Consider the following 27,918-nt stretch of genomic DNA (forward strand, 5'->3'; position numbering starts at 1 on the left):
TGAAGCTCACTGAGTTACATATGAAACAGACACCATGTGCCAGGGGCTCTTCTAATACCCCCAATTCAAACCCCCCTCCCAACAATTATACCTCATAAATTATATTATAGTTAGTATCAGTAATTAAACTAATCATATTACCAAGGAATAAGGAATTATTTTTACTGCTCCTGGAATCAATAATAAAATAGTGAAGCGCTACCCTTTTTTTTTTTTTTTAACATAATTTTCAATTTGAACCTCTCACCTTAACCATTGATGTTGGGAATTGTCATTACTTTAAATGTGTGTGTATATGTGTACGTGTAAAGTGAGACCTGTATTATTAGACATTGAATTAGGTTGGGACACCTTAGGAATGTTTTTACAAAGTTATAAATAAGAAGTGACTTTAGGCAAGATGCCAGGTTTTTAAGGGAATAAATACAAACCATCAAGAATACTTAAGAATGTAGTAGGGAGAAATTTTCTTGTTTTTTTTTTTTTTTTCCTAGAGAATTATAGATCTTTCTGGCCAAATGCAGTCCCAGGAATGTTTGAGTTTAATCTAACCTCTCGAGTTACAGATCCCACTTTCCAAGCAAACGCTAATACATTCGCTTGCGAATTATCACTGATTATCAGAATATTACAGTGCTTTCGGAAGATAATAGATCTACGAATCAGCAGGCTGGAATTTACGACTCTTTGCAAGTTAAGTATCTTGTAAAGCTGTCCCTCTGAGGAACAACAGCCCTTAACTCAGTGCAGAAATAACAACAGGCCCGGGTGTTGTAGACCCCAGGCACTCTCGGTGTTTTTGTAGACAGCAGACAGAAAAAAAGGAATTTTGTCCTTTTCACCTCATGTAATCCCACCGGAGAGTGAAACATGTGCTAAGAGTTGATCCTGACTGCTGCCAGGTCACCTCCCTGAAGAGTCCCGGGCAGGCACTGTCGCAACATTGCTTGGACAGGAGTCTGACGGCCGCTGAAGGAGATGGATGGTTTATGCAGTAGGCTGCTGTGGGACACGGCGCTACTGTCTACCCCGAGGAAGCTTCTAGTGGGGAGGGCCTCGAGTAACCCGCATCTTTTACCTTAACTCTTTCAGAGGGTGTCACGGACGCCCAGATTAGGGTACAATTTAAACTCAACTCAGCGTAGCTGCTTGTTGTTTTAAAAACGGTCGGCTACGAGAAAGCCACACCGGGCATGGTTTAATCTGTCTTACTTTTTGGAACTTGATTTCGGATGTTAGATAATGCAAATGTTTTTGAAGCTATATATTATTAGGAACTATTTGGAAACCACAAAACCTTGTTTAATGGACCACTCTATCAATTTTCTGCTCCTCTAAGGAAGTTTTTCCTATTCATGACTCATTTCACTCTTTGGCGAACATCGAGGGAAATGTAATAACGATTAAGGAAAGGAATGTACGCGTTTTCTTCTTTTTCTGAAAGCTTGTACACATTTTCTGTCCCGGGTTATGTAAACTTGGACGCCTGTAGAAGGTTGACCACCACAAGGTAAAAGCTAGCCGGTTAATACATGCTTGTTTGGGATTTAAAAATCAAAAAGGTTCGTTGGCTTCTTGGGAGAAGTGTTTTGCTTGATGGCCCAGAATACAGATCCAGTAAAAACGACATGTTGCAGCCGTCATTTACGCACACCTTAGGCGAAATTAATGAGATCACTCTAAGATTACGCTTTGTGTTTTATTTTCATTTTATAGGTCTGTATGAGCTGTTGGCTGCTTTGCCAGCCCAGCTGCAGCCACATGTGGATAGCCAGGAAGACCTGACCTTCCTCTGGGATATGTTTGGTGAAAAAAGCCTGCATTCACTGGTAAAGGTAAACCACGCTGATGTCAGATTCTCGTTGCGGGAAAACATATGGAAAAATATTTTGAGCGCCATCTAGTAAACCAGGAGATCAAATTGTTGCTGTCTGAAAACAAAACAGCCTTGTTCCATTTCCCTGACGGGCGTGGAAGTTGTTAAAGATTCTACCAAAAATACGTAGATGATTTCACTTAGTGGTGGTGACCTGGCTGTGAATACTAATGCGGCCAGCATGGGCCTGCCCGTGTGGGGAGGAAGAATATGAAATAGTAGCAGGAAGGTTTAGACTCCTTACGGTCAACATTCGCGAGCCCCAATCTAACTTAAATAAATAAATGTTCACAGCAAAAATTAGAAGGAGTATATTTTCTGAGGTTAAGGCTGGCAGTAGTTCCATAGGCCACATTAATTTAAAATAATTTCCTTTAACAAAGTCAACTGAAATTCGAGCAAGCTATTTCTTTTTTTGGCACAACGCCCTCGAAATGGTATTTTGTGTATAAATACGCTGAGGCTAAATACGAATCCAAACAGTTTCTGGAGACGGTTTCGGTAAAGCCTCATGCCATGGAAATGATCAGCCACCAGAAATGAGATCTTGCCACACAGCAATGCTGGGAGCGATCAGGACTCTTAAAATAGGAAAATGAGAACAAGGAGCTTCCTGGAAAATATGCCACTTTTGCTTCTGGAAATATGAATTGCATTTTCTTTCATTTCACTCAGGCTGAAAAAAATTGTGATCCGGAGATGGACGCCTCTGGTGCCTTCACTCTGTCTGGACCGATACTGAGTTCAGCTAAATTTGTTACGGTTGTCTGTCCGGAGAGAAGGCTATTACTGATGTATAGTATTTGAAAATGAGCCACTTCTGAGGTGCTGTTGCTTCACAGGATAGAAGAATTCTTGTTACTTTTTTTTTTTCCCTTGTCGAATTTGCTGAAATTTGCATGCCTCAAGCAGTGGCAACTCTGAAGAAATGAAAATGTTGAGATGTGGCATTTTCCTAGTAAAACCCGTAAAGACTAGAGTCCTTTAGTTAGTTTTTATGTAACTGACAAGGTATCTTTGTGTTCTGAAAAATTTTTGGTCGTTTAGTTGCTCTGTTGGGATGTGAAATGGCTTGAGAGGGACACCCGGGTGGTTCCATCGGTTAAGCGTCTGCCTTCTGATCAGGTCATGATGCCAGGGTCCTGGGATCGAGTCCTGCATCGTGTCGAATGTTTGGAAGTTGGGTAGCCCTGGATTTGTTCCAACTGATTTGATCTAGGAGGAATAAAATGTATTTCAATGACATCATCACCCCTTAATCATTAAATAAACATGCCCCAAACGGTGCATGCACATGTGTTTCTATTTATTTGTAATGTGGCTACTGTCTGTTTCCTTGGAAACATAGTATCTGTTGACAAGGTTGTTTGTGAGTTTCAAATAAAATAGTGAAGATCTCAGTATTTTGACAGTTAATGTAGGTTAGGTGAATATAAGCAGGCATTAAGTATTGAAAAAAATTAATTATCATAGCATGTGAAGGGCCAAAAAGTAGTGACAGAGATGGTTGTTATTTCTATAAAAAGAAGAACACTAATGTTTTAAAAACTACTGGCTCTTGAGTTTTAAGCATAGGTGGTTTTTCAACGTACATGGGAATAGTCAGTGGTTAGGAAGCATACAGTTATCGATGTCTGGTTTTAGAAAAACCGTGAATAAATAAGTTGATGTTGCCACTATTTAAATAGCACGGTAGCATGTGTCCTGTTGCAAGTATCTTTCAGTAATTGCCGTCAAATGTACTTTTAAAGTAAGGTTTACTGTGTCCCTTTAGTCCGTTCCCTGTTTCTTACTCGTTCCCCCCCCCCCCCCCCCCCCCCCGACTCCAAGCTTTGATCGCATGCAGACCTCCAGTGTGTCCTCTGACTGACCCATTCTATTCATTTTCAAGTATGTAAAGCCGAAAATGCCTCCAGGAGGCAGGCTCATGGGATCTCACTTTAAACAGTTGGAACAATCCGCTTAACTGTATTCCAAGTGCCTCTATTGAAGGTTGGAGGATAGAAGCCTCCAGCTTTTGTACATAAATCTTGGTAGAGCAAAAGGAATTGGAAAAGATGTGTTTCAGAGTGAATCAAAATGTGCTTTGATGTTAGGCTCTTACGCCCGCGGTTGAAGCTGTTGGTGTGTGATTGAAAGACGGCGAAGGAAAAACTCGATTTTATTCTAGCACAAAATTTTTACAGTAGTCACCTTATGTTAAAAACGTGGTTGTTAAATTATCCCAGTCTTTTTTTTTTTTTTTTTTTTAAGATTTATTCTTACGAGAGAGCAAGCATGAGCCAGGGGAGGGGGAGAGGGAGAGAGAGAATCTCAAGCTGACTCCCCACTGAGCACAGAGCCTGATGCAGGGCTCGATCTCAGGACCCTGAGATCACGACCTGAGCTGAAACCAAGAGTCGGATGCTCAATCGACTAAGCCACCCAGGTGCCCCATCATGGTTTTAAGTACATCTAACTTTCTGGTCTGATGTAAAATATACTTAAGAAGAGGCAGTTAGGCATTGCGGTCTGTAGCAGGTACGGCTTGCTGCCTGAGGATCCTGAGTCACGCTCTGGCGGGAAGACGGCAGTTACGAGCTGGTCACTGGAAAGGAAATGCTATGAGCCTAGAGAGTGTTAGGTGTGGCTACTTTTTTAAAAGAAAAACTTCTGAATTGAAGAGTTGAATAATCAAAACCGTGAGCATGGGATTTTAGAAGCGTCCGCAGAAAGATGGTGCAGATAGAAGACGCGAGAAATGTCCTCTCTAAGGTGTGGCAAGACGAGGCTATCCGTATTCACGTGAAGCAGTGAATGTGATCACCAATAAGAGAGACACATTTTAGACCCGTCCTTTGCAAATATACAGAACCGCGAAGCATATAGTTTGTGTCCCAGCCTCATTTCTAAATTCATTTTCTACGCTCGTGTTTTTTTCTGTTGCGATTCCTTGACTTTAAATTTCTTTATTTATTTATGTTGTATGTATTTTTGTAATCTGGTTTATTTTAGAAGAAGCTATGGCATAAAGACATCTTTTTTCTTTTTTTAATTTTAAATGAGGTTGGTACTTCGGTTTCCTCAAGAAATTTTTGTTCGTATTTCACAATTGTGTTGGATTACCAGGGTAAGAATATCAAGATTTTAGTACCTTTGTAATAGTTGCATATGTTTCCTTTACCCTTTGGAATAGTTACATATATGTGTACGGGCAGGAGAAAAAAGGTAGCAGCCTGAATTTTATCCTTGTTTTGGGGATTCTGAAGTATTTCAACAAAATACAAGTTGATTATTTTCAAGAAAGTTCTCTTGATGTGGTTTAATTGCCGTGTTTCTATAATTTCAGTCTTAAAGGAGTTTTGGTGCTGCTCAACCAGACCCTTATCCCATGTAGTTACATAATTTTAACTTTTTTTTTAAAGTAGGCTCCAGGCTCACCATGAAGTCCAGCGTGGGGCTTGAACCCAGTACCCTGAGATCAAGACCTGAGCTGAGGTTAAGAGTTGGATGCTTAACTGACTGAGCCACCCAGGCTCCTCTTACCTAATTTTAACTGTCTTGGCGATTGTCTTAATCACGTTGTCTTTGTGGAGTCCTTCCTGTATGCCAGGCATTGTACAGGCCCCCACGGCCACGGTTTCTAGTTGAGCAGCCCCTGGCTTGCAGTCTGCAGCCTCCCAGAGGGGTTGTAGATGAGGGGATGGGCAGTTACAGTGCTCTATGAGAGGTCATGTGTAGAGCTTTCTGTAAGAGCACGAGATGCCTAACTCAGCACTGACTGCCGGGGCTCATGGGGGATTTGATATTTTACGCTGAAATCTGGATATCGACTAGGCATTGCTCAGATGAGAATTTGTGGGGAGCGTGGGGGGTAGGCAGAAGGAATAACCTGCACACGCACCTGGAGGCAAGAGGGGGGAGTGTGCCTTCAGGATGGAGCCTGACAGGTTCTCTTGGCTGGTACATGAAGTAAGGAAGGGCGTGGGGAGCAGGTGCAAAGTGTGGCAAAAGAAGGTAAGCCGAGACCTAGGCCTTTTTTTCCTTTTTCTTTTTTTTTTTTTTTTGAGATTTATTTATTTATTTTAGAGTGAGCAAGCAAGAGAGATCCGGCAAGAGCCTAAATGAGTGCGGGAGGGGCAGAGGGAGAGCGAAAGTTTAGCAGACTCCCCGCTGAGCATGGAGCCCTTTGTAGGGCCCAGTCTCACGACCCTGAGGCCAGGACCTGAGCCGATATCAAGAATTGGGCCCTTCACCGACTGAGCCATGAAGGGGCTCCAGGCCAAGACCTGTTCTTGAATGGCTTTGACTTTATTCGAACACAGTAGGAGCCACTGCATTAAAGCTGGGAATGAAGATGCCAGACTTTTTTTTTTTTTTTTTTTTAAGAAGTTTAGTTGCTACGGAGATGGGATGGGATGTGAGATGTCCAGGTCAGAGATGATGGTGACCAAGTGTGGGGAGAGGGAGGGTGATTTTTGTTTTGAGAAACAAACCTGTCCTCACCACCAGGCGTGATGTTAACATATTGAAACTACTGATACATTAACATATTGAAACTCCTCCCCCTTGTTTGTTAAACCTCAGCTCCTCACACCCTACCCGCTAATCCAGCCATCAGACGGGTTGATGGCAGGCCATCAGGGCTTGGGGTAGGGCTCCAGGAGACCCATACAAGCCCCAAGGTGCCACTGCTTACGAATTTTGAATATCGCCTCAGAGGAAAGGTGATTTTAGTGTTATGTTCATTTGCTATTTGGGAGACAACTGAGTAGAACTCCATACTGTGTAGTTGGATACCTGGACCTTGAATTGAGGATAATTATGTTCTAGGTTGGAGATCAGAGATTTGGGAGTCAGGTTGCCAGATAAAATACAGGACATCCAGTTTAATTGGAATTTAAGACAGTCTTTTTTTTTTTTCCCTTTAGTGTAAGTATGAACCGTGCTGTTATTCATATTTCTGTTTGTGAAATCTGGAAACTCCAATTGGGGTGTCATCAATATTTAGATAGTAATGATTTTTGTAGCAGCTTTATTGAGACCTTTGTCAGAGAGTTTACCCATTTAAAGTATACACGCAGTGGTTTTAAGCGCGTTCACAAAGTGGTGCAACCGTCACCACGGTCAATTCTAGAATAATTCCATCACCTCCCCAAAAACCCCTCTACCATGTAGCTGTCATTCCCTAATCCCTGCATCCTCCACCCTTCCTCACTCCGGTCCTAAGCAACCGTTAATCTACTTTTTGTCTCTCTGTATTTACCCATTCTGGACAATTCATGGAAAATGGGATCATGTAATATGTGGATTTATTTGTGACTGGCTTCTGTCACTGAGCAAATCCACATGACGACTTTTATCAGTACTTCACACCTTTTTGTGGCCCAGGAGTATTTATGGATATACCCGTTTTGTGTATCTTTTTATCCAGTGTCGGACATTTGGGTTGTTTCCACCTATTGCCGATTATTTTTTTTTTTTTTAAGATTTTTTATTTATTTATTTGACAGAGATAGAGACAGCCAGCGAGAGAGGGAACACAAGCAGGGGGAGTGGGAGAGGAAGAAGCAGGCTCATAGCGGAGGAGCCTGATGTGGGGCTCGATCCCACAACGCCGGGATCACGCCCTGAGCCGAAGGCAGACGTTTAACCGCTGTGCCACCCAGGCGCCCCATCCACCTATTGCCGATTATGAGTGATGCTGCTGAGAACATTCACATACACGGTTTTAGGTGGACATGCTCTCAGGTCTGGAGGGTACCTGCCTAGGAGTGGAATTGCTGGGCCAAATCGTAACTCTGTGTCTCACATTTTGAAGAACTGGCACAGTTTCCCAAGGTGGCTCCGCTATTTTGTATTCCCACCAGCAGTGTGCGAGCCTTCTGATTTCTATATCCTTGCCAACGCTTTTTTTCCCCCCTAAGATTTATTTATTTATTTATTTATTTATTTATTTATTTATTTATTTGAGAGAGACAGTGCATAAAAGCAGGGGACGGGTCATGGTGGGGAAGGAATCTTAAGCAGTCTCCTCATGAGCACAGAACCCAACGATCTCACGAGTCGAAATCAAGAGTTGGCTGCTTCACCAACTGAGCCACCGAGGTGCCCTGCCAACGCTTGTTTTTGTCTGAGTTTTTTATTCTTCCCTTTCTAGGAAGTGTGACATGATACCTCCTTGTTGCTGTGATTTGCATTTCCCTGATGATTGATGAAGTTAAACGTCTTTTTGTGTGTTTATTGGCTATTTGCATATCGTCTTTGCAGAAATGTCTGTTTGGATTCTTTGCCCATTTTTGCTCATTGGATTCCTTTGAAATAATAGTGCACTTTTTAGAACAGTCTTAGATTTACAGAAGTGTCTTTTCAGACTTTTTGCCATTTTTTACCTGAGTTGTGTTTTTCCCTTATTGAGTTTTAACAGTGTTTTGTCTTTTATGGATATGAGTGTTTTATCAGATACGTGTTCTGCAAATATTTTATTCCAGTCTGTGGCTTGTCTCTTCATTCTCTTAACGGTTTCTTTCACAGAGCAGAAGTTTTCGATTTTAATAATGTCCAACTTAACAATTTCTCTTTTGTACATTGGGCTTTTGGAGTCGCGTTGAAAAACTCATCGCCATGCTCAAGGTCATCTAGATTTTCTCCTCTGTTCTCTTCTAGGAGTTGTACACTTTTGTGTTTATATTTAGTTCTGTGTTCTACTTTGAGTTAATTTTTGTGAAAAAGGTTAAGTTCTGTGTCTGGATTCAGATTTTTGCATGGGACTATCCAGTTGTTCCAGCATCGGTGTTTGAAAAGACCAGCCTTTCTTCACTGAGCCGTCTTTGCTCAACTCTGTCAGAGACCAGTTGGTTGCAATTGTGTGGGTTCTATCCTGGGCTCCGTTATGTTCCATTGATCTGTTTATCTGTTCTTCCACCAATTGTACTGTGTCTTCATTCCTGTAGCTTTATAGGAAGTCTTGAAGTTTGTTGGTGTCAGTCGTTTGACTTTCTTTTTCTCAGTATTGTGTCTGCTGCTCTGGGTTTTTTACCTGTTCATATAAACTTGAGAATCCGTTTGTCACATATACGTGGTTCCACGCTAGGATTTTGATTGGGATTGTGTTGAATACATAAATCAAGTTGAGAGGAACTGACGGCTTAACTGTAGTATGTATTCTTCTTGTCCGTAAGCGTGGAATTTCTCTATTGAGATCATCTTTGATTTTTTTTCAGTTTTTTTAGTTATTTAGATTCTGTACACATTTTGTTAGATTGGTACAAAAGTTTTTATTTTTGGCACTAATGTAAATGGTACTTTGTTTTAAAATTCAAATTCCAGTTGTCCACTGGTGGCAGTGTGAACAGTGCTATCTTGGACAGACCCACCATGATGACAGCTCTCTATGACCTGAACAGAACTCCCTCCCACGTTCGTTCTTTTGGCCAAGTCACACTCTTAAGTACACCCTTGAATGTCCTTCATCTGCTCTGGAGATATGATTATGATTTTCAAACATTTCTTCCTGGTTGGCCCCCAGCACTTACTCTCCAGCTTCTTGGGCCATAAAAGCGGGTCTTATTGGAGGTGGGCTTGTGGGGATCTACTCATCTTTCAGCCTCCCAAGACATGCTTCTGTCTGTAAGTCCCCTTAATAAACCATTTCGCACCAGGCTGGACTTGTCAGCCTTTTTCTTCAGTCTTAAGCATCTTTGGCCTTTGGAGGTTGTTTCTCATATATCTCTCTTTCATAGAACACAGGCATATAGAAAAGTAATTGATTTTTGTACATTAAGTTTGCATCCTGAATCCTTGCTATGATCACTTAGTAGTTCCCAGAGGTTTTCTGGTTGATTCTTTGGGATTTTCTACATAGATAATCATGTCGGCTGTGAACAAAGGCGGCTTTACTTCTTCCTTCCCAATCTATATACCTTTGATTTCCTTTGCCTGTCTTAGGGCGCTAGCTAGCGCTTCTAGTTAAGTACTGAATATTAGTGGTGAGAGAGGACATCCTTGCCTTGTTACGTATCTTAGGGGGAAAGAATCTAGTTTTTTACCATTAAGTATGATGTCAGCTCTAGATATTTTATACATGTTCTTTATCAAATTGAGGAAGTCCCCTCTATTCCCAGTTTGCTGGAATTTTTATCATCAGTGGGTGTTGGCTTTAAAAAAAATTTTTTTTTGCATCTGTTGATTAGATCATATATATATATATATATATATATATATATATATATATATATATATATAATCTTTTTGGAGTGATGGACTACATTAATACTTCTGAATATTGAACCAGCCTTTGCATTCTTGGAAAAATCTTCCCATTGGTTTTGGTATATAATTCATATTATATGTTGTTGGATTTGATTTGCTGATATTTTGTTGAAGATTTTTGCATCTCTATTCATAAGAGATACTGGGGCGCCTGGGTGGCACAGCGGTTAAGCGTCTGTCTTCGGCTCAGGGCGTGATCCCGGCGTTATGGGATCGAGCCCCACATCAGGCTCCTCCGCTATGAGCCTGCTTCTTCCTCTCCCACTCCCCCTGCTTGTGTTCCCTCTCTCGCTGGCTGTCTCTATCTCTGTCGAATAAATAAATAAAATCTTAAAAAAAAAAAAAAAAGAAAGAGATACTAGTCTGTAATTTTCCTTTCTTGTAATGTCTTTATCTGGTTTCGATAGTAGGGTAAGGCCAGCCTCATAGAATGAGTTAGGAAGTGTACCCTCCGTTTTATTTTTTCTGGAAGAGTTTGAGAATTGGTATATTTTTTTCCATTAAATTTGCCAGTGAAACCATCAGGGCTCAGTGCTTGCTGTGGAAGGTTGCTAATTGTTTATTTAATTTCTCTATTAGATGTAGGTCTGTTTAGATCACCTATTTCACCTTGTATGAGAGTTTTGTTACTTGTGTCTTTCAAGGAATTGGTGCATATCATGTAAGTTATCAAATTTGAGGGCATAGAATTGTTCATTATCTTTTATTTTTAATCTCCATAGGATCCATAGTGATATTAGTAATTTGTGTCTCATTTTTTCTTGGCTAGCCTGGCTTAGGTTTATCAATTGTATTAATCTTTTCAAAGAACCAACTTTTGATTTTGCTGTTTTTTCGTAGTTGTTTCCTCTTTCTTCCCTTCCCTTTCTTTCATCCCTCTCTCCCCCATTCCCTCCTTCCTTCCCTCCTTCCGAGAGTACAAGCAGAGGAGGGGGAGAAGGAAAGGAAGAGAGAGAAGATATCAAGCAGACTCTGCCCTCAGTGTGGAGTCTGAGATGGGGACTCATCCCATGACTCTGAGATCATGACCTGAGCTGAAACCAAGGGTCAGATGCTTAACCAACTGAGCCACCCAGGCGCCCTGTTTTCCTGTTTCAATTCCATTGATTTCTATTTTATTCTTTATTTTCTTCTCCTGGCTCTTCTTGCTCTAGTTTCCTAAGGTGGAAGATTAAGTTACTGATTTTAGTTCTTTCTCTCTCTCTCCCTCTTTTTTTATTTTACATATGCCCTCAGTGCTGGGATTTTCCTCTAACCACTCCTTTGCAGCGTCCCACAAATTTTGATAAGCTGTGTTTTCATTTCGTTCAAAATATTAAAAAATTTCTCTTGATAACCTCATCTTTAACTCATTTGTTATTTATTTTCCAAATATATATTTTCCTAGTGTATTTCTGTTACTGACTTAACGCCATGTGGTCTAAGCTAATGGCATATGATTTCCCTTGTTTTAGATTGTTAAGATGTGTTTTATGGCCCAGGATGTGGTCTGTCTAGTTCTGTGTGAGTTTGGGAAGACTGCGGGCACTGCTGTTGTTAGATGAAGTGTTAGATCCAGTTGGTTGGTGCTGTTTTGTTCAACTATATCCTCACTGGTTTTCTGTCTGGTGAATCTGTCAGTTACTGTGTAGAAGGGTATGGAAGTTTCCAGGAATGATAGTGTGTTTATCCATTTCTCCTTGCAGTTTTATCAGTTTTGCCTCACGTATTTGGACGCTCTCTTGTTTGGTGTATATGTACATATTAAGGATTGTTACGTGTTCTCAGAGAATTGACGCCTTTTTCATTATGCAATGCCCTTTTTTATCCCTGCTAATTTTCCTTGTTCTGCCATCTGCTTTGTCTGAAATTGATATGGTTCTTCAGCTTTCTTTTGTTAATGTAAGCATGATTTTTCTCCCTTCCTTTACTTTTCATCTATCTGTGTTTATATTTAAAGTGGATTTCTTGTAGACAACATACAGTTGGATCTTCTTTTTATCTACTCTCACAGTCTCTTATTTTAATTGGCATATTTAGACCATCCACATTTAAAGTAATTGTTGATGTAGTTGGGTTAATAGCCACCATGTTTGCAGCTGATTTCCATTCATTACACTTGTTCTGTTTATGTTTTTATCACCCTTTCTTTCTCTTCCTTCTCTTTTAGTAGAACATTTTATATGATTCCATTTATTCTTTTTTAGCATATGCATATACTTTTTAAAAATGAATTTTATTTATTTATTTATTTGAGAGAGAAAGTGAGAGAATGAGCCGGGGGGGGGAGGGGCAGGAAGCCCAACGTGGGGCTTGATCCCAGGACTCTGGAACCATGACCTGAGCCAAAGGCAGATGGCTAACGAACTGAGCCACCCAGGCACCCATATCCATATACTTTTTTACAAAGGTTTTCCTGTGCTTGTCCTAGAGTTTGCTACATTCATTTACAACTAATGTAGGTCCACTTTCAAATAACATTACACCTTTTTACAAGTAGTGCAGGTGCGTTATAAGAGAATATATCCATTTCCTTTCCCCCATCCTTTATAACATTGCTTTAATTTATTTCACTTACCCATATTCTTTAATAATATTATTATTATTTTGAACAGTTATCTGATCACTTAAGAAAAATAAGAGATTTAATTTTATATATTTTTTTCAAGATTTATTTATTTTTTTTTAGAGAGAAAGAGAGTGAGAGCATGGCGGCAAGGGGCCAAGGGAGAGAGAGAGAGTATCTTCAAGCAGACTCACAGCTGAGTGCAGAGGGCTGGATTCCGGGACCCTGAGATCATGACCTGAGCTGAAATCAAGAGTTGGACGCTTAACATACTGAGCCTCAATTTTGTTTTATGTTTATTTATTCCTTCCATGAGTGCCTGACCCTATATCATTTTCCTTCTCTCTGAAGAACTTCTTTTAATACTTATTACAAGACAGGTCTACTGGGCAGCAAATTCCTTGAATTTATGTTTGTTCTGTTTTTATTTCTTTTTCACTTTTGAAGTACAATTTCACCAGCTACAGAATTCTAGGGTGGTGGGTTTTTCTTTTAACGCTCCCCCCCCCCCCAACCACTGTCTTCTTGCTTACATGATTTCTGATGAGGCATCTTCTTATCCTTGCCCTCTGTAGGTAAGGTGTCCCCCCCCCCCCCGGCTCTTTTCAGTATCTTTATCTTTGGTTTTTGCTGTTTGACTATTAATGCAAGGTGTAGATCTTTTTGGCATTTATTCTGTTTGGTGTTCTCTGAGCTTCCTGGATCTGTGGTCTGGGGCTTCATCATTAATATTGGAGAATTCTCAGCCATTATTTCTTTGAATATATCTTTTCCTTTCTCTCTCTGTTCTTCTGGTGTTTCCATTATGTGTTTGTTACACCTTTATATTGTTCCACAGTTCTTGGATATTTTGTTCCTTTTTGCGTTTCAGTTTTGGGAATTTCCATGAACATATTTTCAGTCTTACTGATTTTTTCCTTGGCCATGTCCAATCCACTGATGAGTACATCAAAGGCATTTGTCATTCCTGTTACAGTTTTCTTGATTTCTAGCATTTCACTTTCAGTCTGAGTTTCCATCTCTCTGCTTCTATTACCCACTGGTTCTCACATGCCCATTTTTTCCATTAGAACCATTAGCATATTAATCATACTTACTTTACTCTCCCTGTTTCCTGGTTCCATCAGTCTGTGTCCTGAGTCTGGTTCTGATGGTTGCTTTATCTTTTCAGAATGTGTTTCTCTCTTATGTCTTGTAATTTTGTTGTCGTTGTTGTTGTTGAAAGCTGGACGTAGGTATTGGGTAATAGGAACTGATGCAGTTAGGCTTTTAGTGTGAGTCTTTATGTTACTCTGGCTAGGAGCTGGGCTGTGTTGAATGTTTGTTGTAGCTGTCAGTGTCAGAGCTTCAGGAACCTTCATGTCTCTCCCCTCCCCTGCCGCCTCCTCTGGCTTTCCTTAGGAACTCTCTCGGAGTCTGTGACGTGCAGTCATGACCACTGTTATTTCACTGGAGCCCTGTTGGTGGTGAGTTGTTCTGTGATCTTGATGATTAAGTGTCCGTTTATAGTGGGCTTGAGTCCCTGGACTGCCATGACCTTCAGAAGCATTTCTTAGCCGCCTGTTTTTCCTTTCTCCCCTTATTTGGGACACGAAGGGTAACGGGGACTGGATTTCACCTGAGTACTCTTTCCCCAGGTCAAATAGGGCTCTATTTAAAGTACCCTCTCTTAGAGGGCAGGCCTCTGTTATGGAGAAAGCTCTTGGCTTATGTATCTCAAAATGGTTCTCTGTTCTCCTATTTGAAACACTAGGGGATTTTCCTCCTGTCTTCACCATTGAGAATTTGATGGGAGGAAAAGCACTGGGGCCTCCCCTAGGACTGGGGCTCAGGAGTTTTTCACTCTTGAACTAGGCCACATTCAGCCACCATCAGTTCATCAGAGTTACCGTTGAAGTTTTCCTACAGGTTTCTGGCTCTAGCAGCTTCTCCTTCTGCTAAACTGATCTTGGCCACGAATCCCTCTCTTCCCCGTTCTTTCTGATTTCCTAGTGGCAGTTTGCTCTGTGACTTTCGTTGTCCTTAATTATCTGAGCTGAAACCAAAAGTCTCCCTTTGTCCACTTTTTAATTTGGTGGTTATTTTATTACTGATTTGTAAAGAGTTCTTCAAGTATTTTGAGGACCAGCTCCAGACCAAATTATACTTGTAATTGGAAATGTTCAGTTTCTCTTTCTAAAGATGTCCTGAAATTTTGTTTTTAATGAAACACACGAAGTTGTGGACAGAGTAGTTGACCAGTGGAAGGAAGATATGGTGGATAAATTAGTGGGCGTTTATTTTAAATCTCCATATTAATGTGAATTTGTAAAGTTTTAAATATTTGTGATTTAGGTGGAATTTTAAAAGTGAAAGTCATCTTAGTCCGAGTCTAAAAATAAGTCTTGAGCAGATGCTCAGAAGGCAACCTGTGAGCAAGAATATACTTAAAAAATTTTATATCTCCAACCTGGAAACTCTAGAAAATGAAAAACCAATTTGAAGGTAATGTGTGATCTTAATCTCTCAATAATTCCAATTTTCTTAATAAGTAGTACCCTGAGACTTGCTCGGAAAGGAGTTATTTCCAGGATAATTGATAGAGTCAAGCTATAAAAAGAGCGACCATGTTTTGAACAGTGGTTTTATAAACTTATTTTCTGTGCAGGCCCTTTCGGTGCCTCTTTTCTTTGAATCTAGAAGCAATGAAAAGCATCGTAGTGGGGGGGAAAGGTGATATTTACATAGTAGTAAATCAGATTCAAGGCTGAAAGACTATTTTATAAGATACCTGTGGGTATAGGGCTCGTTAGAAACAAATTGTGCTGTTTGAGAGGGGAGAGGTGGTGTTAGGTTCAGAGAGTGAACCCGCCGGGGGAGGTTATGTTACTTGCCTCTGCAGTACTGTTTGCCTTGGGTGGGAGGAAAAGGAAAAGACAGCCAGACGTTGCGAATGATCCATGGCCACCTGGTCCGACAGAGTAGAGACCTGGGTATCAGCAGCTGGTAGTGCTCCTTGGCCAATCAAAGGTAATTGTTCAGCCAGCTCTGTTGGAGAGACAGACAAAGTTATTTCTTACGTTATAGTTTACATTTTTTCAGGCACAGAAACGTGTAAAGTCTGCTGAAGATAGGAATTCCTGAGAGCCTGAGTAAATTGTTGCCTTTGTAATTCATACTCTCAAAACAGAGGCCATATGTAGCCCTATGTTAGAGATTTGCGTGGGACAGTGGGTGAGTGACTAGGGGCTAGGTTGTAATGGGAAATACTCAGTTTCTGTTCTGCAGGATGTCCTGAAATGATTGCTCGAAGGGGCCGTGTCCTACCGCTGTCGCCTGTGTTCAGCGTAATGGAGCAGTGCCTTCTGAAAGTTATGGCGCGATTTAAATGTTCATTCAAATATGCTTAGTTTCGGAACGGTCACCTTACATTTTTATTTATTCCTAATTTAATAGCAGGGAGGCTGTTTCCTCTACAGCAATGCATGGGGGGCATTTCCCACCTCGGAACACCTAGAACAGTTCGTTCATGGGGATGGGTAGAGTCAGGAAGGCAGTCACTTTCTCATTTCCCTTGTGGAGGTGATTCTTATTCTCCAGTCCCAGAGACTAGGAATCCTAGCGGGGAGGTATCCAGCTTTAGCTCTTCTTCCTAGAGGTGGCTTTGCCGGGCCGCAGAGGTGTGCGTCTCTCAGTTCATGAGGTGCGGCCCCATCATCCTGCAGGTGATTGTACGTGTCCGGCAGTGACCGGCGTGTCGCGCTGTGTGTTTGTATTAGCGGTACCCGCTTCATCTCCCTTTATCACCTCGATCTCTGCGCCGTGCGGTGTTTGGAACCCTTGCTTTAATGCCCGCGCAGGTGGTACTTCGTGTCCTGTTGGCCGGAAGGTGTTTGGGCCGTGAGCGCGGTCCCGACGTTCTGAATTGGTTCTCAAAGTACGTTTACCACAATTTTCGTTGTGGACCCAGATGGAAAAAGGGAGCGGCCTATTCCTCAGGGACGTGATGGAACGGGATGCGGCAGGGTGTGGAGGCTAGGTCCACGCTTCTCTGAGTTGTGTAAGAAGGTGGATAGGTTTTTAAAAAAGATTTTGTTTATTTTAGAGAGAGGGTGTGTGTGGGAGCATAGGCAGGTGGGGGGAGGGGCAGAGGCAGAGGGAGAAGCAGACTCCCCGCTGAGTGGGGAGCCCAGTGCGATGCGGGGCTCGATCCCAGGACCCTGAGATCATGACCTGAGCCGAAGGCAGATGCTTAACTGACTGAGCCCCGCAGGCGCCCCCTCACAGGATGGATTTAAACATGCTTTTATGGTCTGGTTTGGAGACGACCATTTTAAACAGTATTTCAGGAATATGTGTCCCAAAATCTGGAATAGAATTATGAGTACGCTTTTGGCATCGATTCCATTTGATTTGGGGGGGGGAGGGACTGGGTAAAATATTACCCAGTCATTAAGTGAACGAAAGAGTGAGTCCAGTATGTGGCTGAAGGAGCTAAAGGTAATTTCTAGAGGGAGGAATCCTGTCATCTCCAGGACACCTGTCATTCTTCATCCAGATCAAGTTGGGACATTTTGCTGCCTCTTTTCTTTTCTCTTTTGTCCCCTTTTCTTCCATCCTGTGGTCATTTCGTTCTCATTGTGTCTGGTCACCTCTCTCGGAGTGCCTTACTGACGGACAGTGGGTATATTACGGAGCCTTCCGCGTGTCCGGACATGCAGGCTGTCTCTCCCCGTGAACACACGTCTGCGGTAGTAGTTCGGGGCTGGGACTGTGGAGCCGCATTGCTCGGACTCCAGGCTGTGCCAAGAATATCGTGCCAACAGTAAGATAATAATACCTCCTTACTTAGGGCACGTATCGCATGCTGCACTGGGTGTTATACGCAACTAATGAATCATCGAGCTTTACATCGGAAACCGGGGATGTACTGTATGGTGACTAACATAATATAATAAAAAAACATTAAAAAAAAATACCTCCTTACTTTATCTCACAGCAGCTCCTGTTCCTTATGTGTGAAATGGTGATCATAGTAATACCTACCTTGCATGCTTGTTACTAGGAGTAAACGAATTAATGTAAGAAACATGGTTGAAACCGTCTGGCACTTCGTTGGTATCACCAGCAGCAGCAGCATTCTCAATTTTCCTTTCTTTCTTTTGGTTAGCTGTGTGCAGGGCTCTGTCCCTGGATTGGCACTGTTCTTTTCCAGTATCCCTTTGGCTACTTATTTTTTTTTTTTAAGAGGAGGATATTTTTTTTGCCTTAATAAACTTCTGTTCTTGTCTTTTTTATTTCCTTGCTCTCACTCTGTAACATCGTAATGAAAACTTAACAGCCTGTGATTTGAAATTCTTGAAGAAAGGCTCGAGTTGGCTAAAAATGTCTTCTAACTTTTCCTTCACTTAAAAAATGTTACAGAATATTTGGGGCATTAAAAAGGCAGATAACATGTTGAATACCCGCATACTCATCATATAGCTTAAGAACGAGTAGCAGATTCGTTTGAAGCCTGAGTAGCCCTTACTCCCATCCCTTTCCTTCACCGGCCACAGCTCATTTGGACTTTGTGCTCCTAAAAAAAGTAGGTCGTACTATTTTGTATGTGTTAAAGCTGTTTATAATCTGATTCAGACTTAACATCTTTCTGCAACTCTTTACTTAACATTTTGTCGTATATCGTGAGATATATTTATGGTGATGCAAATAGTTTGGTCCATTCCTTCTCATTGTTACATGGTGTTCTAGAGCTAGGTCACAAATTGTTTGTTCTCTTGGTGATGGGTATTTACATTGAAGGGTGTCCTGTGGGTAGAAGATTCCTTCTTCTGGAAACCACCTGTATCTCCATGTCACTGTGACCAACACAGCAGTAAACAGCCTACGTGTAGGTTTCCCTCGTACGTGTATGGGACGGCTTCTGTAGGTATGACGCTGGAGAATGGGGTTGCTGGGCCACAGAGACGCGCATCTCACCCTTTTTTAGATGTTGCCCCATTGCTCCTCTAAGACTGTACCATAGTGTACTCCCACCAGTAGGATTGGAGTTCCGGTTGCTTCACACCCATGTCGACACTTGCAACTGTTAGGTTTTAATTTTTGCCAACAGGGTCAATTTGAAATGCTCTCTCCTTTTAGTTTACGTTTACTTGAATATTCGATGTTGAATGTATGTTTATGGGCTGCTCTGTTTTCTTTTTTATGCCTTTTTACATCCTTTGCCTGTTTTTTTATTCTCTGGTTATTTGTCTTTTTCTGGTTGATTTGTTGGAATTACTGTATGTATTCTGCTATTGGATCTTTGTTTATATGTGTTGTAATTATCTTCTGGTCTGTTCTCTGTCTACTCTTACAATTTATTATGTTAAAGCATACATATACACAGATTCTCTTTGTCCTGAAGGCATAAGACAGAAACATCTTGATAGGCCCACTGTCCAATACAGAATCCTTAGCTCCGTGCATCTTAGGGAGAGCATGTATCAGGGTGTATGTAATCCCCAGCTAAGTCTGAGGTCTGCTTTACCTTTTCACATGCTGGCTCTAGAGAGGTCCTCTGGGAGTGTTTACATGGATCTAATATTTGCATTTGGTTGTAAGTATCTATATAACATATTTTTGGCACCTGTCGTAATGATGGGTGTAGTTACTCATTGGGTACCCTTCTTTTGGGCAGGATCTGTGTGCAGTTCATCCCCATATATTCCACATTGCCTAGAAGTGTTAAAGAAAGATTGCTGTCAAAGGAGGTTGAATGCTTTCCCTTTCAGGCTCGGTCTTGCCCAGTTTGTTTTCCCTTCGTTTCACAAATACCTGAGTGCTCACTGTGGGCATAGGAATAGGTACTCAGACCTCATTGGATTTGTTTATTGTGATCTTACGGTTTTCATAAGCAATTGATAATGTGTTTTTTTTCCATCACTTTCAGTGAACTCCAGTGGTTGCATAAGTTGCATCGTCTTTATTACAGATAGAGGACAGTAAAAGAAGATCTTTTTATCCACCTGTTTAAAAATGAAAGTTATTGTTACTATTTCTACGTGTCAGTAAAGGTAGTAGAAATTAGGGGCGTTCTCTGGTGGCCGTGATTTGTAAATAATGTCCTATTAAAGGAAAACATTGAATTAGATTGATTTTATAATTCTACTTCACATAAAACATTTGGGAAGTCTTTAGCATTTTCAAATGAACTACTTTGAAAAGTTTCAAAATGTTTAAAAATGCTTTAGTGTAATTCTGGGAATCAAGATATTACTGCGATTTATTATAAAAAAATCTAGAAGTGAGATCATAGGCTTTTGCATGTGTAATATAAAATTACTTTCAAATGATTCACTTTGAATCAAAAAAATATTTTTTATGTTGTGTCCATCTGTCCATCCACTCTCTGATACTGCTGTTCACAGACATGTGTAAGGTTATGTTACTTATGGCTGTGTGACTTGTTAGTCAATAAAATGTGAGCAGAAGTGAAGTGTGTCACCGCAAGGCAGAGCCTTTAAGAGCCAGTGGGCTGTTTGCTTCACTTCTCTGCCGGTGCCCTCCGCATTGGTCACTGGTGATGTTCCAAGCGGTAGAAGCTCTCGCTCTGGGGTCTTGGAGTGCAGAGATGCGGGGCAGGGTTCCCAGAGGACGTGCGGTGGCCACAGAGTATGAGTGAGAAAATAAATCTTCACTGTCACATGCCACTGACATTTGCGGGTTGGTTATGACTGTAGTTTCCCTATTTAATCCTAATGAGTGCCTTCACTATGTTATATTTAATTCTGTTTTTCTGTCAGTACAGCTTAGTGATGTAGAAGTTAAAAGCAATCATTAACATTCCATGTCGTTATTTTTCAAAAAAAAAAAAAAGTTCGCATTTATTTTCTTGTCAAAACTATGTATCTTTTATTAGCTCTTTCTTGATAGGCACGCACTTCCCTCCTAATTGCTGTGGCGAGGCCCGAGAAAGGCTGGCGTGTATTGAAAGGTCTCACTGATGTGATTTTTCCAGGGTAATATAATAGCAGGAGGGTGTGCTGTCTTGGGTCGGACCTTGTCCATTTCGTGTTCCCTCTCAGCACTAACAAAACGGAAGGCCAGTATATCTATCTTACTGTAGATTCCCTTGTTTTACTAAATTTCACGAGCTTATTTTGACTTAACAAGCAAGGGCTGTTAATATCAAAGTGTAACATACAGCCCTCTCCATATCTTCTGAAAAAGACCTTTCCTAATCAAAGAAAGTGGCCTTTAATGTATCAAACAGTGTATTTCACATGCAATTGGCATTTCAGTTTTAACTCCAGCTTCCTTTGCACGTTGGGAGTATTGCAGCTATTACGGCTTTTTTTCTCATTGTCATTTCTGTGTTCAGTTCAAAGCTACATTAAATGGTCTTCACTGACAACTTGAACAATAAATTTTATTTATAAATTTCATTTAAATTGGTATGTTATAAATTATACCGAAGATAAAAATTTGACTGCCATTAGTTGACAGAAGTGATAGGCATCTTTGGTTTCTAATTTGAGTAAATATTTGATCGGTTACCATTGTGTGCTTAGTCAGTTTAGAGAATTGCCTCAAGCTACTTTTGTAATCTGTGTCCTTCCACTAGATGGCGCTCATTCCTTTAGGAAATCTGAGACTTCCTTCACGGACCCTGTCAGTTACGCCACTGATGGATTAAAAATAAAAAGAAGCCAATTCAGGCCAAAGCAATATGAAAAACTTGTGAAATTTCCTTATGTCACGGAAAGAGCCACAGAACTTTGGGGCAGAGGTATTTATGAATGCTGATGTATTATATTTCCAAGGAAATCAGTGATTTTATTATATAGCCCATTTGTATAAAAAGTACTTAAATGCATATTGTGTTAAGTGAAGGGGGACACGATGGCGAAAAACAGGCATGGTGGTCCTCAGCCACAAGACTCTTGAAATCAATACTCAAATAATACTTAAATGAGTGTAAAATCATGACCGAGATAAAACCAGGTTTTTGGTTCTTCGAGCATATAATGGCGAGGGGTGGGGAGTGGGGTGGGGAATGTTCGCTCACATTCTGGGGTGGGCTCATTTAAGAAGTGACTACTCAGCTAGTTCAATGGGATATGAAGGTTGTTTAAGAAAATCGGGTAAGCATGGGTTGAGGCAGAAATCTCCCAGTAAGTGTCAGTGTTGGGGGTTGTCTATACACACCCTAGTCATTGTAGCGGTCATTGCGGTGGTTGGATCCAGTGGGCCTTTTCGGTTTGGACATTTGTGTTCTTCGGTTCTTATTTCCTCAATAATTTTCTTCCCTTCGCTCTTTCTGCAGAGTCTTTTAGGTGCATATTGGTCTTTCTGGTTTAGTAGGCAGTTTTTTTTCTTGCGATTTTGCTTTTCTGAGAAGAGTGCCTCAACTTTTACTTTGATCTGTTTAATTTTTAGAGAATTTGTCATAATTTCTTTTTTTTAAAGATTTTATTTATTTATTTATTTGACAGAGATAGAGACAGCCAGCGAGAGAGGGAACACAAGCAGGGGGAGTGGGAGAGGAAGAAGCAGGCTCATAGCGGAGGAGCCTGATGTGGGGCTCGAACCCAGAACGCTGGGATCACGCCATGAGCTGAAGGCAGACGCTTAACCGCTGTGCCACCCAGGCGCCCCTTTTTTTTTTTGTCATAATTTTAATTCAAAAATTTTTTTTTTTGTGGGGGGTGGTGGGGCTGGAGTGTGTTCCTTTTTCATAGCATCCTGGTCTTATTTCAGGGATACAATAGCAAATATTTTTAAGAATAATTACGCCAAACGAAGAAATCCCTATGATGCCATCCATGTACTTTTCAAAGTTCTAAATACCTTGTTTAGTTCTTCTGGCAACCCTCAGAGATACATACTAATCTTCACCCCCATCGTATAGATGAGAAGAATAAGGTGTGGCTTTGCTGAAGTTACACAGCTAGTTAGGTGGTGGAAGCTGGCCTCGAACCCCCGTGGTCTGACTCAGGTTGTTTCTGTGGTTTTAACATGAAGTCGGTTCTGCTGGCTGATGGATTCTCAGTACTGTGGCTTTGCTGTTATTTTAAATTTTCTTTCGTTCACAGTGCTTATTTACTCTAGGACTTTGCTTCTGTTTGCTTGGTGGTGATCCTATTGAAGGCTTTTGTCAGACGTCTGTTAACTCTCGGTCATCTGCCTGGATCTAAGAGTGAGGTGTTAAAGGCTGATTGGAAGCTCTTTGTGACTGGGCAGGGCTTGGTGACTGGTGGCCTTCTCCTTAGAACAGTGGCTTTCAAATGGGGGGTGGGGCTGTTGAAGGGGGTTGAGGGGTGAAGGGGTGATTTTACAAGGCTTGGAGACATCAGGGACACCGTTAGACATCCTGTAACGTACAGGACAGCACCCCGTAATGACATCTTATTCAGCCTAAAATGGCAGTAGTGCCAGGATGGAGAAACCCAGCTTTCGAGTGAAGGGGTAAAGAAACAGTTACTATTGGTCGTGGGAGGAGAGGTTGCCAACGGTAGAGTACAGAGGCCTTCTTTCTTGTGGCTTCTTGAGATCTGCCACCTGGGGGCGAGAGAAGAGCCCCTCTCAGTGTTTAGGTGTTTGGCACCCTCCCGCCGGGCATCTCTGAGCCCTGACCATCACAGTGTTCTCCTGGCCAAATCGGCTTTTTCCTACACAGTCTCCCAGATCGTTCTAAGTCTTTTTTTCTAGAAATTCATTCTGGAGATTACTCTTCTGACTATCTCATTTCCACGATTTTAATTAAAAAAAAAAAATGATCTAAATGCATCTTAGGGTGGAGAAGAGCTTCCTATCTGTTATTGATCACTAAACTTCTGAAGCCTGTTTTTTAGTGGCATTATTGTAATTAACCAGCTGCTTATACTATCATTTATTTAATCATTTCTTATGGTTAGAATTTTTTCTTCTCGATTCTTTGAGGTTACTTTGAATAGAGCACAGTAGGATAAATGCTGGAGTCTTTCTTTTAACTTTCTAGTTACCAGAATACTCTTTTGGTACTCTAGCATTCTCCTAAGTTAGTAATCTTTTCTTTTTTTTAGTATCATCATGAACTCAGGGATTTTGATATGCTCGATGTGTCTGTCCATTGCAGTCATTCTTTTTGATGCAAATTACCTGGGCCTGTGGAGCCCCGTCAAGTCGTCAAGTCGGTTCCCGTGTTTGCTAAGACTCTGGGAGGCTTTGATCCCTTCCTTGTGTTTGGACCTACAATCCTTTCTATTGTTTTCCTAACAGTGAGCCTCAGAGACTCCTTTCTCCTGCTCTTTCCAACTTCTGGCCTAATGTACTATCTTTTTTACTTCTAGTTAGTACCAGGAAGGTAATCAATGAGCTCATTTTATTTTCCATATATTCTCTCCCCCTCCTCTTCCTAATTTTTGGTACTTGTATTCCAGCTACGTTTCCAGATCTATTTGTTACCTCAGCCCCACCCTGTGGCCTTAGTTTAAGCATATTGCTTGGCAACCATCAGTCCTTGTCTAGAACAGTCCTTATCCAGAAGCTTCTATACCTGTTTCAGAAATTCATCCTCTAGTAGCTTTCTCGTGGGTAAAGCTCATGAGAACAGTTTTCTCTGAGTTCGTGTGTGTGTGTGTGTGTGTGTGGTCTTTTTATTAATATCTGAGGGTCAGTTTGTCAGAAATGGAAATCCTGGGTTTCCACTTCCTTCTTGAATGTCTCAAGTATGTTACTCCTTCAATTCCTGGCATAAAGTGTTCCTGTCTTAAGTCCATTGCCAGTAAAACTTTCTCCCTTTATATATGTCTTTGTCTTGATGTTCATAGGATATTTTTCTTTTGATTTTCAGATCCGTAAAGAATGTTTTTCAGTGTCGGTTCTCCTGTTGGCTCTTCCGGATACTCAGTGTGCGCTTTTAATCATATGTGCTCACATACTGTTATTTCATGGTAGCGTTTAAATTCTACCCCCTCCCCCCAATACCCTTTGATGCCCATCTCAGCTGTTCTCCCACCCCCAACTCTCCTTCTTAGGGGTAAGCCATTATTCTGCCTTTAAACTTTATGGATAGCTTTTGCCTGTTCTTGGAAGTTTAAATAGAACCATACAGCGTCTGTGTGTCCGTGTCTGTCTTCTTTAACTCAAGTTGTGTTTACATGATTCACTTACGTTGTGATTAGTTCGTTCAGTTTTGTTGCCCCAGGGTCCTTCATCCTGTAAGTATATCACAGTTCGTCTGTTCAACTGTCGATGCACATTTTGACTCTCTGATTTTTGACTGTTGTGGGTAATGCCGCTGCCCTATAGATTGCTTCACGGGTCTTTGGTTTATATGTGGATGTGTTCCTTTTGGGTGGCAACTAAGGAGTGGGACTGTTGGGACATAGGGTTTTCACTGAACTATTTGTGTACATATTTCTTTTTTTTTTTTTTTAAGATTTTTTGTTTATTTATTTGACAGAGAGAGAGAGCACTAGTGGGGGGAGTAGCAGGCAGAGGGGGCGGGAGAAGCCGACTCCCCGCTGAGCAAGGATCCCGATGCGGGACTCCATCCCTGGACTCATGACATGAGCTGAAGGCAGACGCTTAACCAACTGAGCCCCCCAGGCGCCCCTGTATAATATTTCTATACAGTATATGTTGGTGTTCCATGCACGGGTATTGTTCCAAGCATTTGTTCAGTTTACATCCCCACCAGCAGCATCTTCTACGTCCTTACTAGCCCACGGCATAGTAGGAATTTTTGTTTTCTTTTTCTACTCACTTTGGTGGGTTGTGGTGCTATTTTCTTGTGTTTTAAATTTGGGTTCCCGGGTGAGTAATACGATTGAGCACTTTTTCTTATGTTTGTTGGCCATTTGGGTATCCTTTTAATGAAGTGTTTGTCCAAGTGTTCTCAATTTTCCTTTAGGTTGTCCCCTTCTTACTGATTTGTAGGAATTCCTTCTAGATATTTCATAGTGCTTGATTGTGGAATAAGCACTTGGTTATATGTATTATAAGTATCTTCTACCCCTCTGTGGCTTTTCTTCTAAATGAGGTCTTGATGAACAGAAGTTCCTGGTTGTAACATAGTACAGTTTATTCATCTTTTCCTTTATGATTAGTGCTTTTTGTGTCCTCATTTAGAAAAACTCTGTGTACTTCAAAATCCTGAAGATATTTTTCTGTATTAACTTCTGCAAGCCTTATTATTTCACACTTCACATATAGATATACAATCTACCTTTAATTGATTGGAATATGTGGTGTAAGGTAGGGATCCATTCAAGGAAAGGCCATCCTTCCCCCACAGCTCTGCAGTACTAACTTCCTCACTTGTCTTGGGTCCATATATGCTTGGCCTCTCTCCTCTCTTCTGTTAAGTCAGTACCACTCTGTCTTAATTACAGAAAAATCTGTTTCAGTTGGATTGTGACTGCATTAGATTCATAGTTCAATGTGGGTAGAATGGGTATTGGATATCTTTACTATATCGAGTCATAAAATTCACAAGTATGGTATATCTTTTATTTCAGTTATACATTTCTCATTGATATTTCATAATTTTCTTTAATATAGCCTACATATCTTTCATTGGAGTTTTTCCCTAGGAATTAAAAATTCTATTTTTTAGTTTGCTCTTGCTTCATAGAATTGCATTATATTGATGCAGTCTAGTGTCCTTGTACCCTGCAATTTGCTAAATTCTCTTAGAAATTTGATTTTGTTCATAGGTTTTCTTGTTCGTAAAAAATGGCAGTTTTATTTTTTCCATTGTAATCCTTATACTGTCATCTATGTATTTATTATTTATTTTTGCCCTTTTTTCAGTGTAGGACCTCAAGTGCATTGTTGAATGGGTATTATAATGAATAATGGGTCTCTTCCCATGAATTTGCTTTCATTGCTACTTAATTTGAATTTCCCTTGCTGTAATTTTTCATGTCTTTGCCCTTCAGTGCTGCTTCTAGTTTGGCCTTCATTACTAAAAAAAAGTTTCTAGTATGTTCCAACTCTCTCCATATCATCCTGTTTTCTAATCATCTCATTTCTGAGCCTTTTCCAGTTCTGATCATGCTATTTTTGAATAGCTTCCAATATTTTATTTCCACTAACTCATTTAAAAATGTTAGGGTATAGTTTTCGTCTGCTTTCTGGGCATGTTTTTCTGGTGCATCTTTTTTGTGTTTCTGTATGGTACTCATTCTTTTCGTCTTTCTACTATCTCTCCACCTTTAGGGGGACTAAGAGGAGGTCGCGCTAAGGGCTGGTAAAGTGTGAGGGTAACTTCTAGATTCGTGCCTCCTGTTGCTGCCTTATCTGTTACTGTGAAATTTTTTTTTTTAAATCGCCCTCTTGGTATAGGTGTAATTTTATTATTTTATAAGATTTGCCCTTTCTGCTTCCCTCCGGTTTTGAATCCGAACGTTTCCTTCGTTCCTCCGGTGTTCCTGCCCTGCTCATGTCGGTTCTCCCTGCAGCAAGTTTCTCCTCCATCTAGTGTCACTCTCGTTTTGGAAGGGCGCTTCCACCACCTGCTTGTCTCCCCTTGGCTTATATTTATTTTAAAAAAATGCAAAAATGTTAGTTCCTCTCAACAAAGCCTAATGCTATTCAGACAATTCATCATGTGGGAAATCGTAATGCTTATAGGACTACTGAAAACACTAAAGGGGCGAATCCGCATGAAGTACCTGCAACGCTGTTTCGCTGTAGTAAGCACTCCGTGTTTGTTGGTGGTGTAATTAGTAGTAGTAATCAGAAAATGCCAAATCTTAAAAAAAAAAAAAAAAAAAAAAAGGCGGGGCGGGGGGGGGGCGGTGGCACCTGGGTGGCTCAGTTGGTTAAGGGTCTGCCTTGGGCTCAGGTCATGATCCCAGGGTTCTGGGATCCAGCCCTGCCTCAGGGCTCCCTGCTCAGCGGGGAGCCTGCTTCTCTCTCCCTCTGCCCCTCCCCCTACTCGTGCTCTCTCCCATGCACGCACTCTCTCTCTCTCTCAAACAAAATCTTTAAAAAAAAGAGAAAATGTCATATTCATGCATTCAACAAAATAAATAACGACTTGAATAAAGTATTAAATTTGGTAGTGATTAAGAGAAAGATGTAGGGGATGAGTCTACTTTATTGCTAGTTTCAGGTTTTGGCCAAACATGTATACTTAGATAGATGAGGAACAGTCGGGAGTGTAATTGGTGTAATTTCTGTAATTCAGAAAGGCCTTTTTTGAAATGTTGTTAATATTGTATTAGATTTATTTTCCTCCATTGGAACTTGATGAAAAGCATTATTTCATCTTAGCCGGAAAAGCAACTTTCTGCCA

At 41.0% G+C, this 27,918-nt stretch overlaps 1 protein-coding gene across 2 annotated transcripts in view; it reads left to right on the forward strand.

The window, feature by feature from the left end:
• MPP7 (MAGUK p55 scaffold protein 7) overlaps positions 1–27,918 on the forward strand; it is a 205,641-nt gene that overhangs the window by 35,792 nt on the left and 141,931 nt on the right. Inside the window, exon 2 of one of the 2 annotated variants that reach the window (XM_045812812.2) lies at positions 1,717–1,835. In XM_045812812.2, coding sequence (XP_045668768.1) covers positions 1,717–1,835 — 119 coding nt within the window. The remainder of the gene's footprint in view (positions 1–1,716; positions 1,836–27,918) is intronic. The other variant, XM_087857582.1, reaches the window with a different exon arrangement.

The sequence above is a fragment of the Ursus americanus genome, chromosome 31 (genome assembly GCF_024610735.1).
Source record: "Ursus americanus isolate L20-20 chromosome 31, mUrsAme1.1.p, whole genome shotgun sequence".
In the NCBI taxonomy this organism is placed as follows: domain Eukaryota; kingdom Metazoa; phylum Chordata; class Mammalia; order Carnivora; family Ursidae; genus Ursus; species Ursus americanus.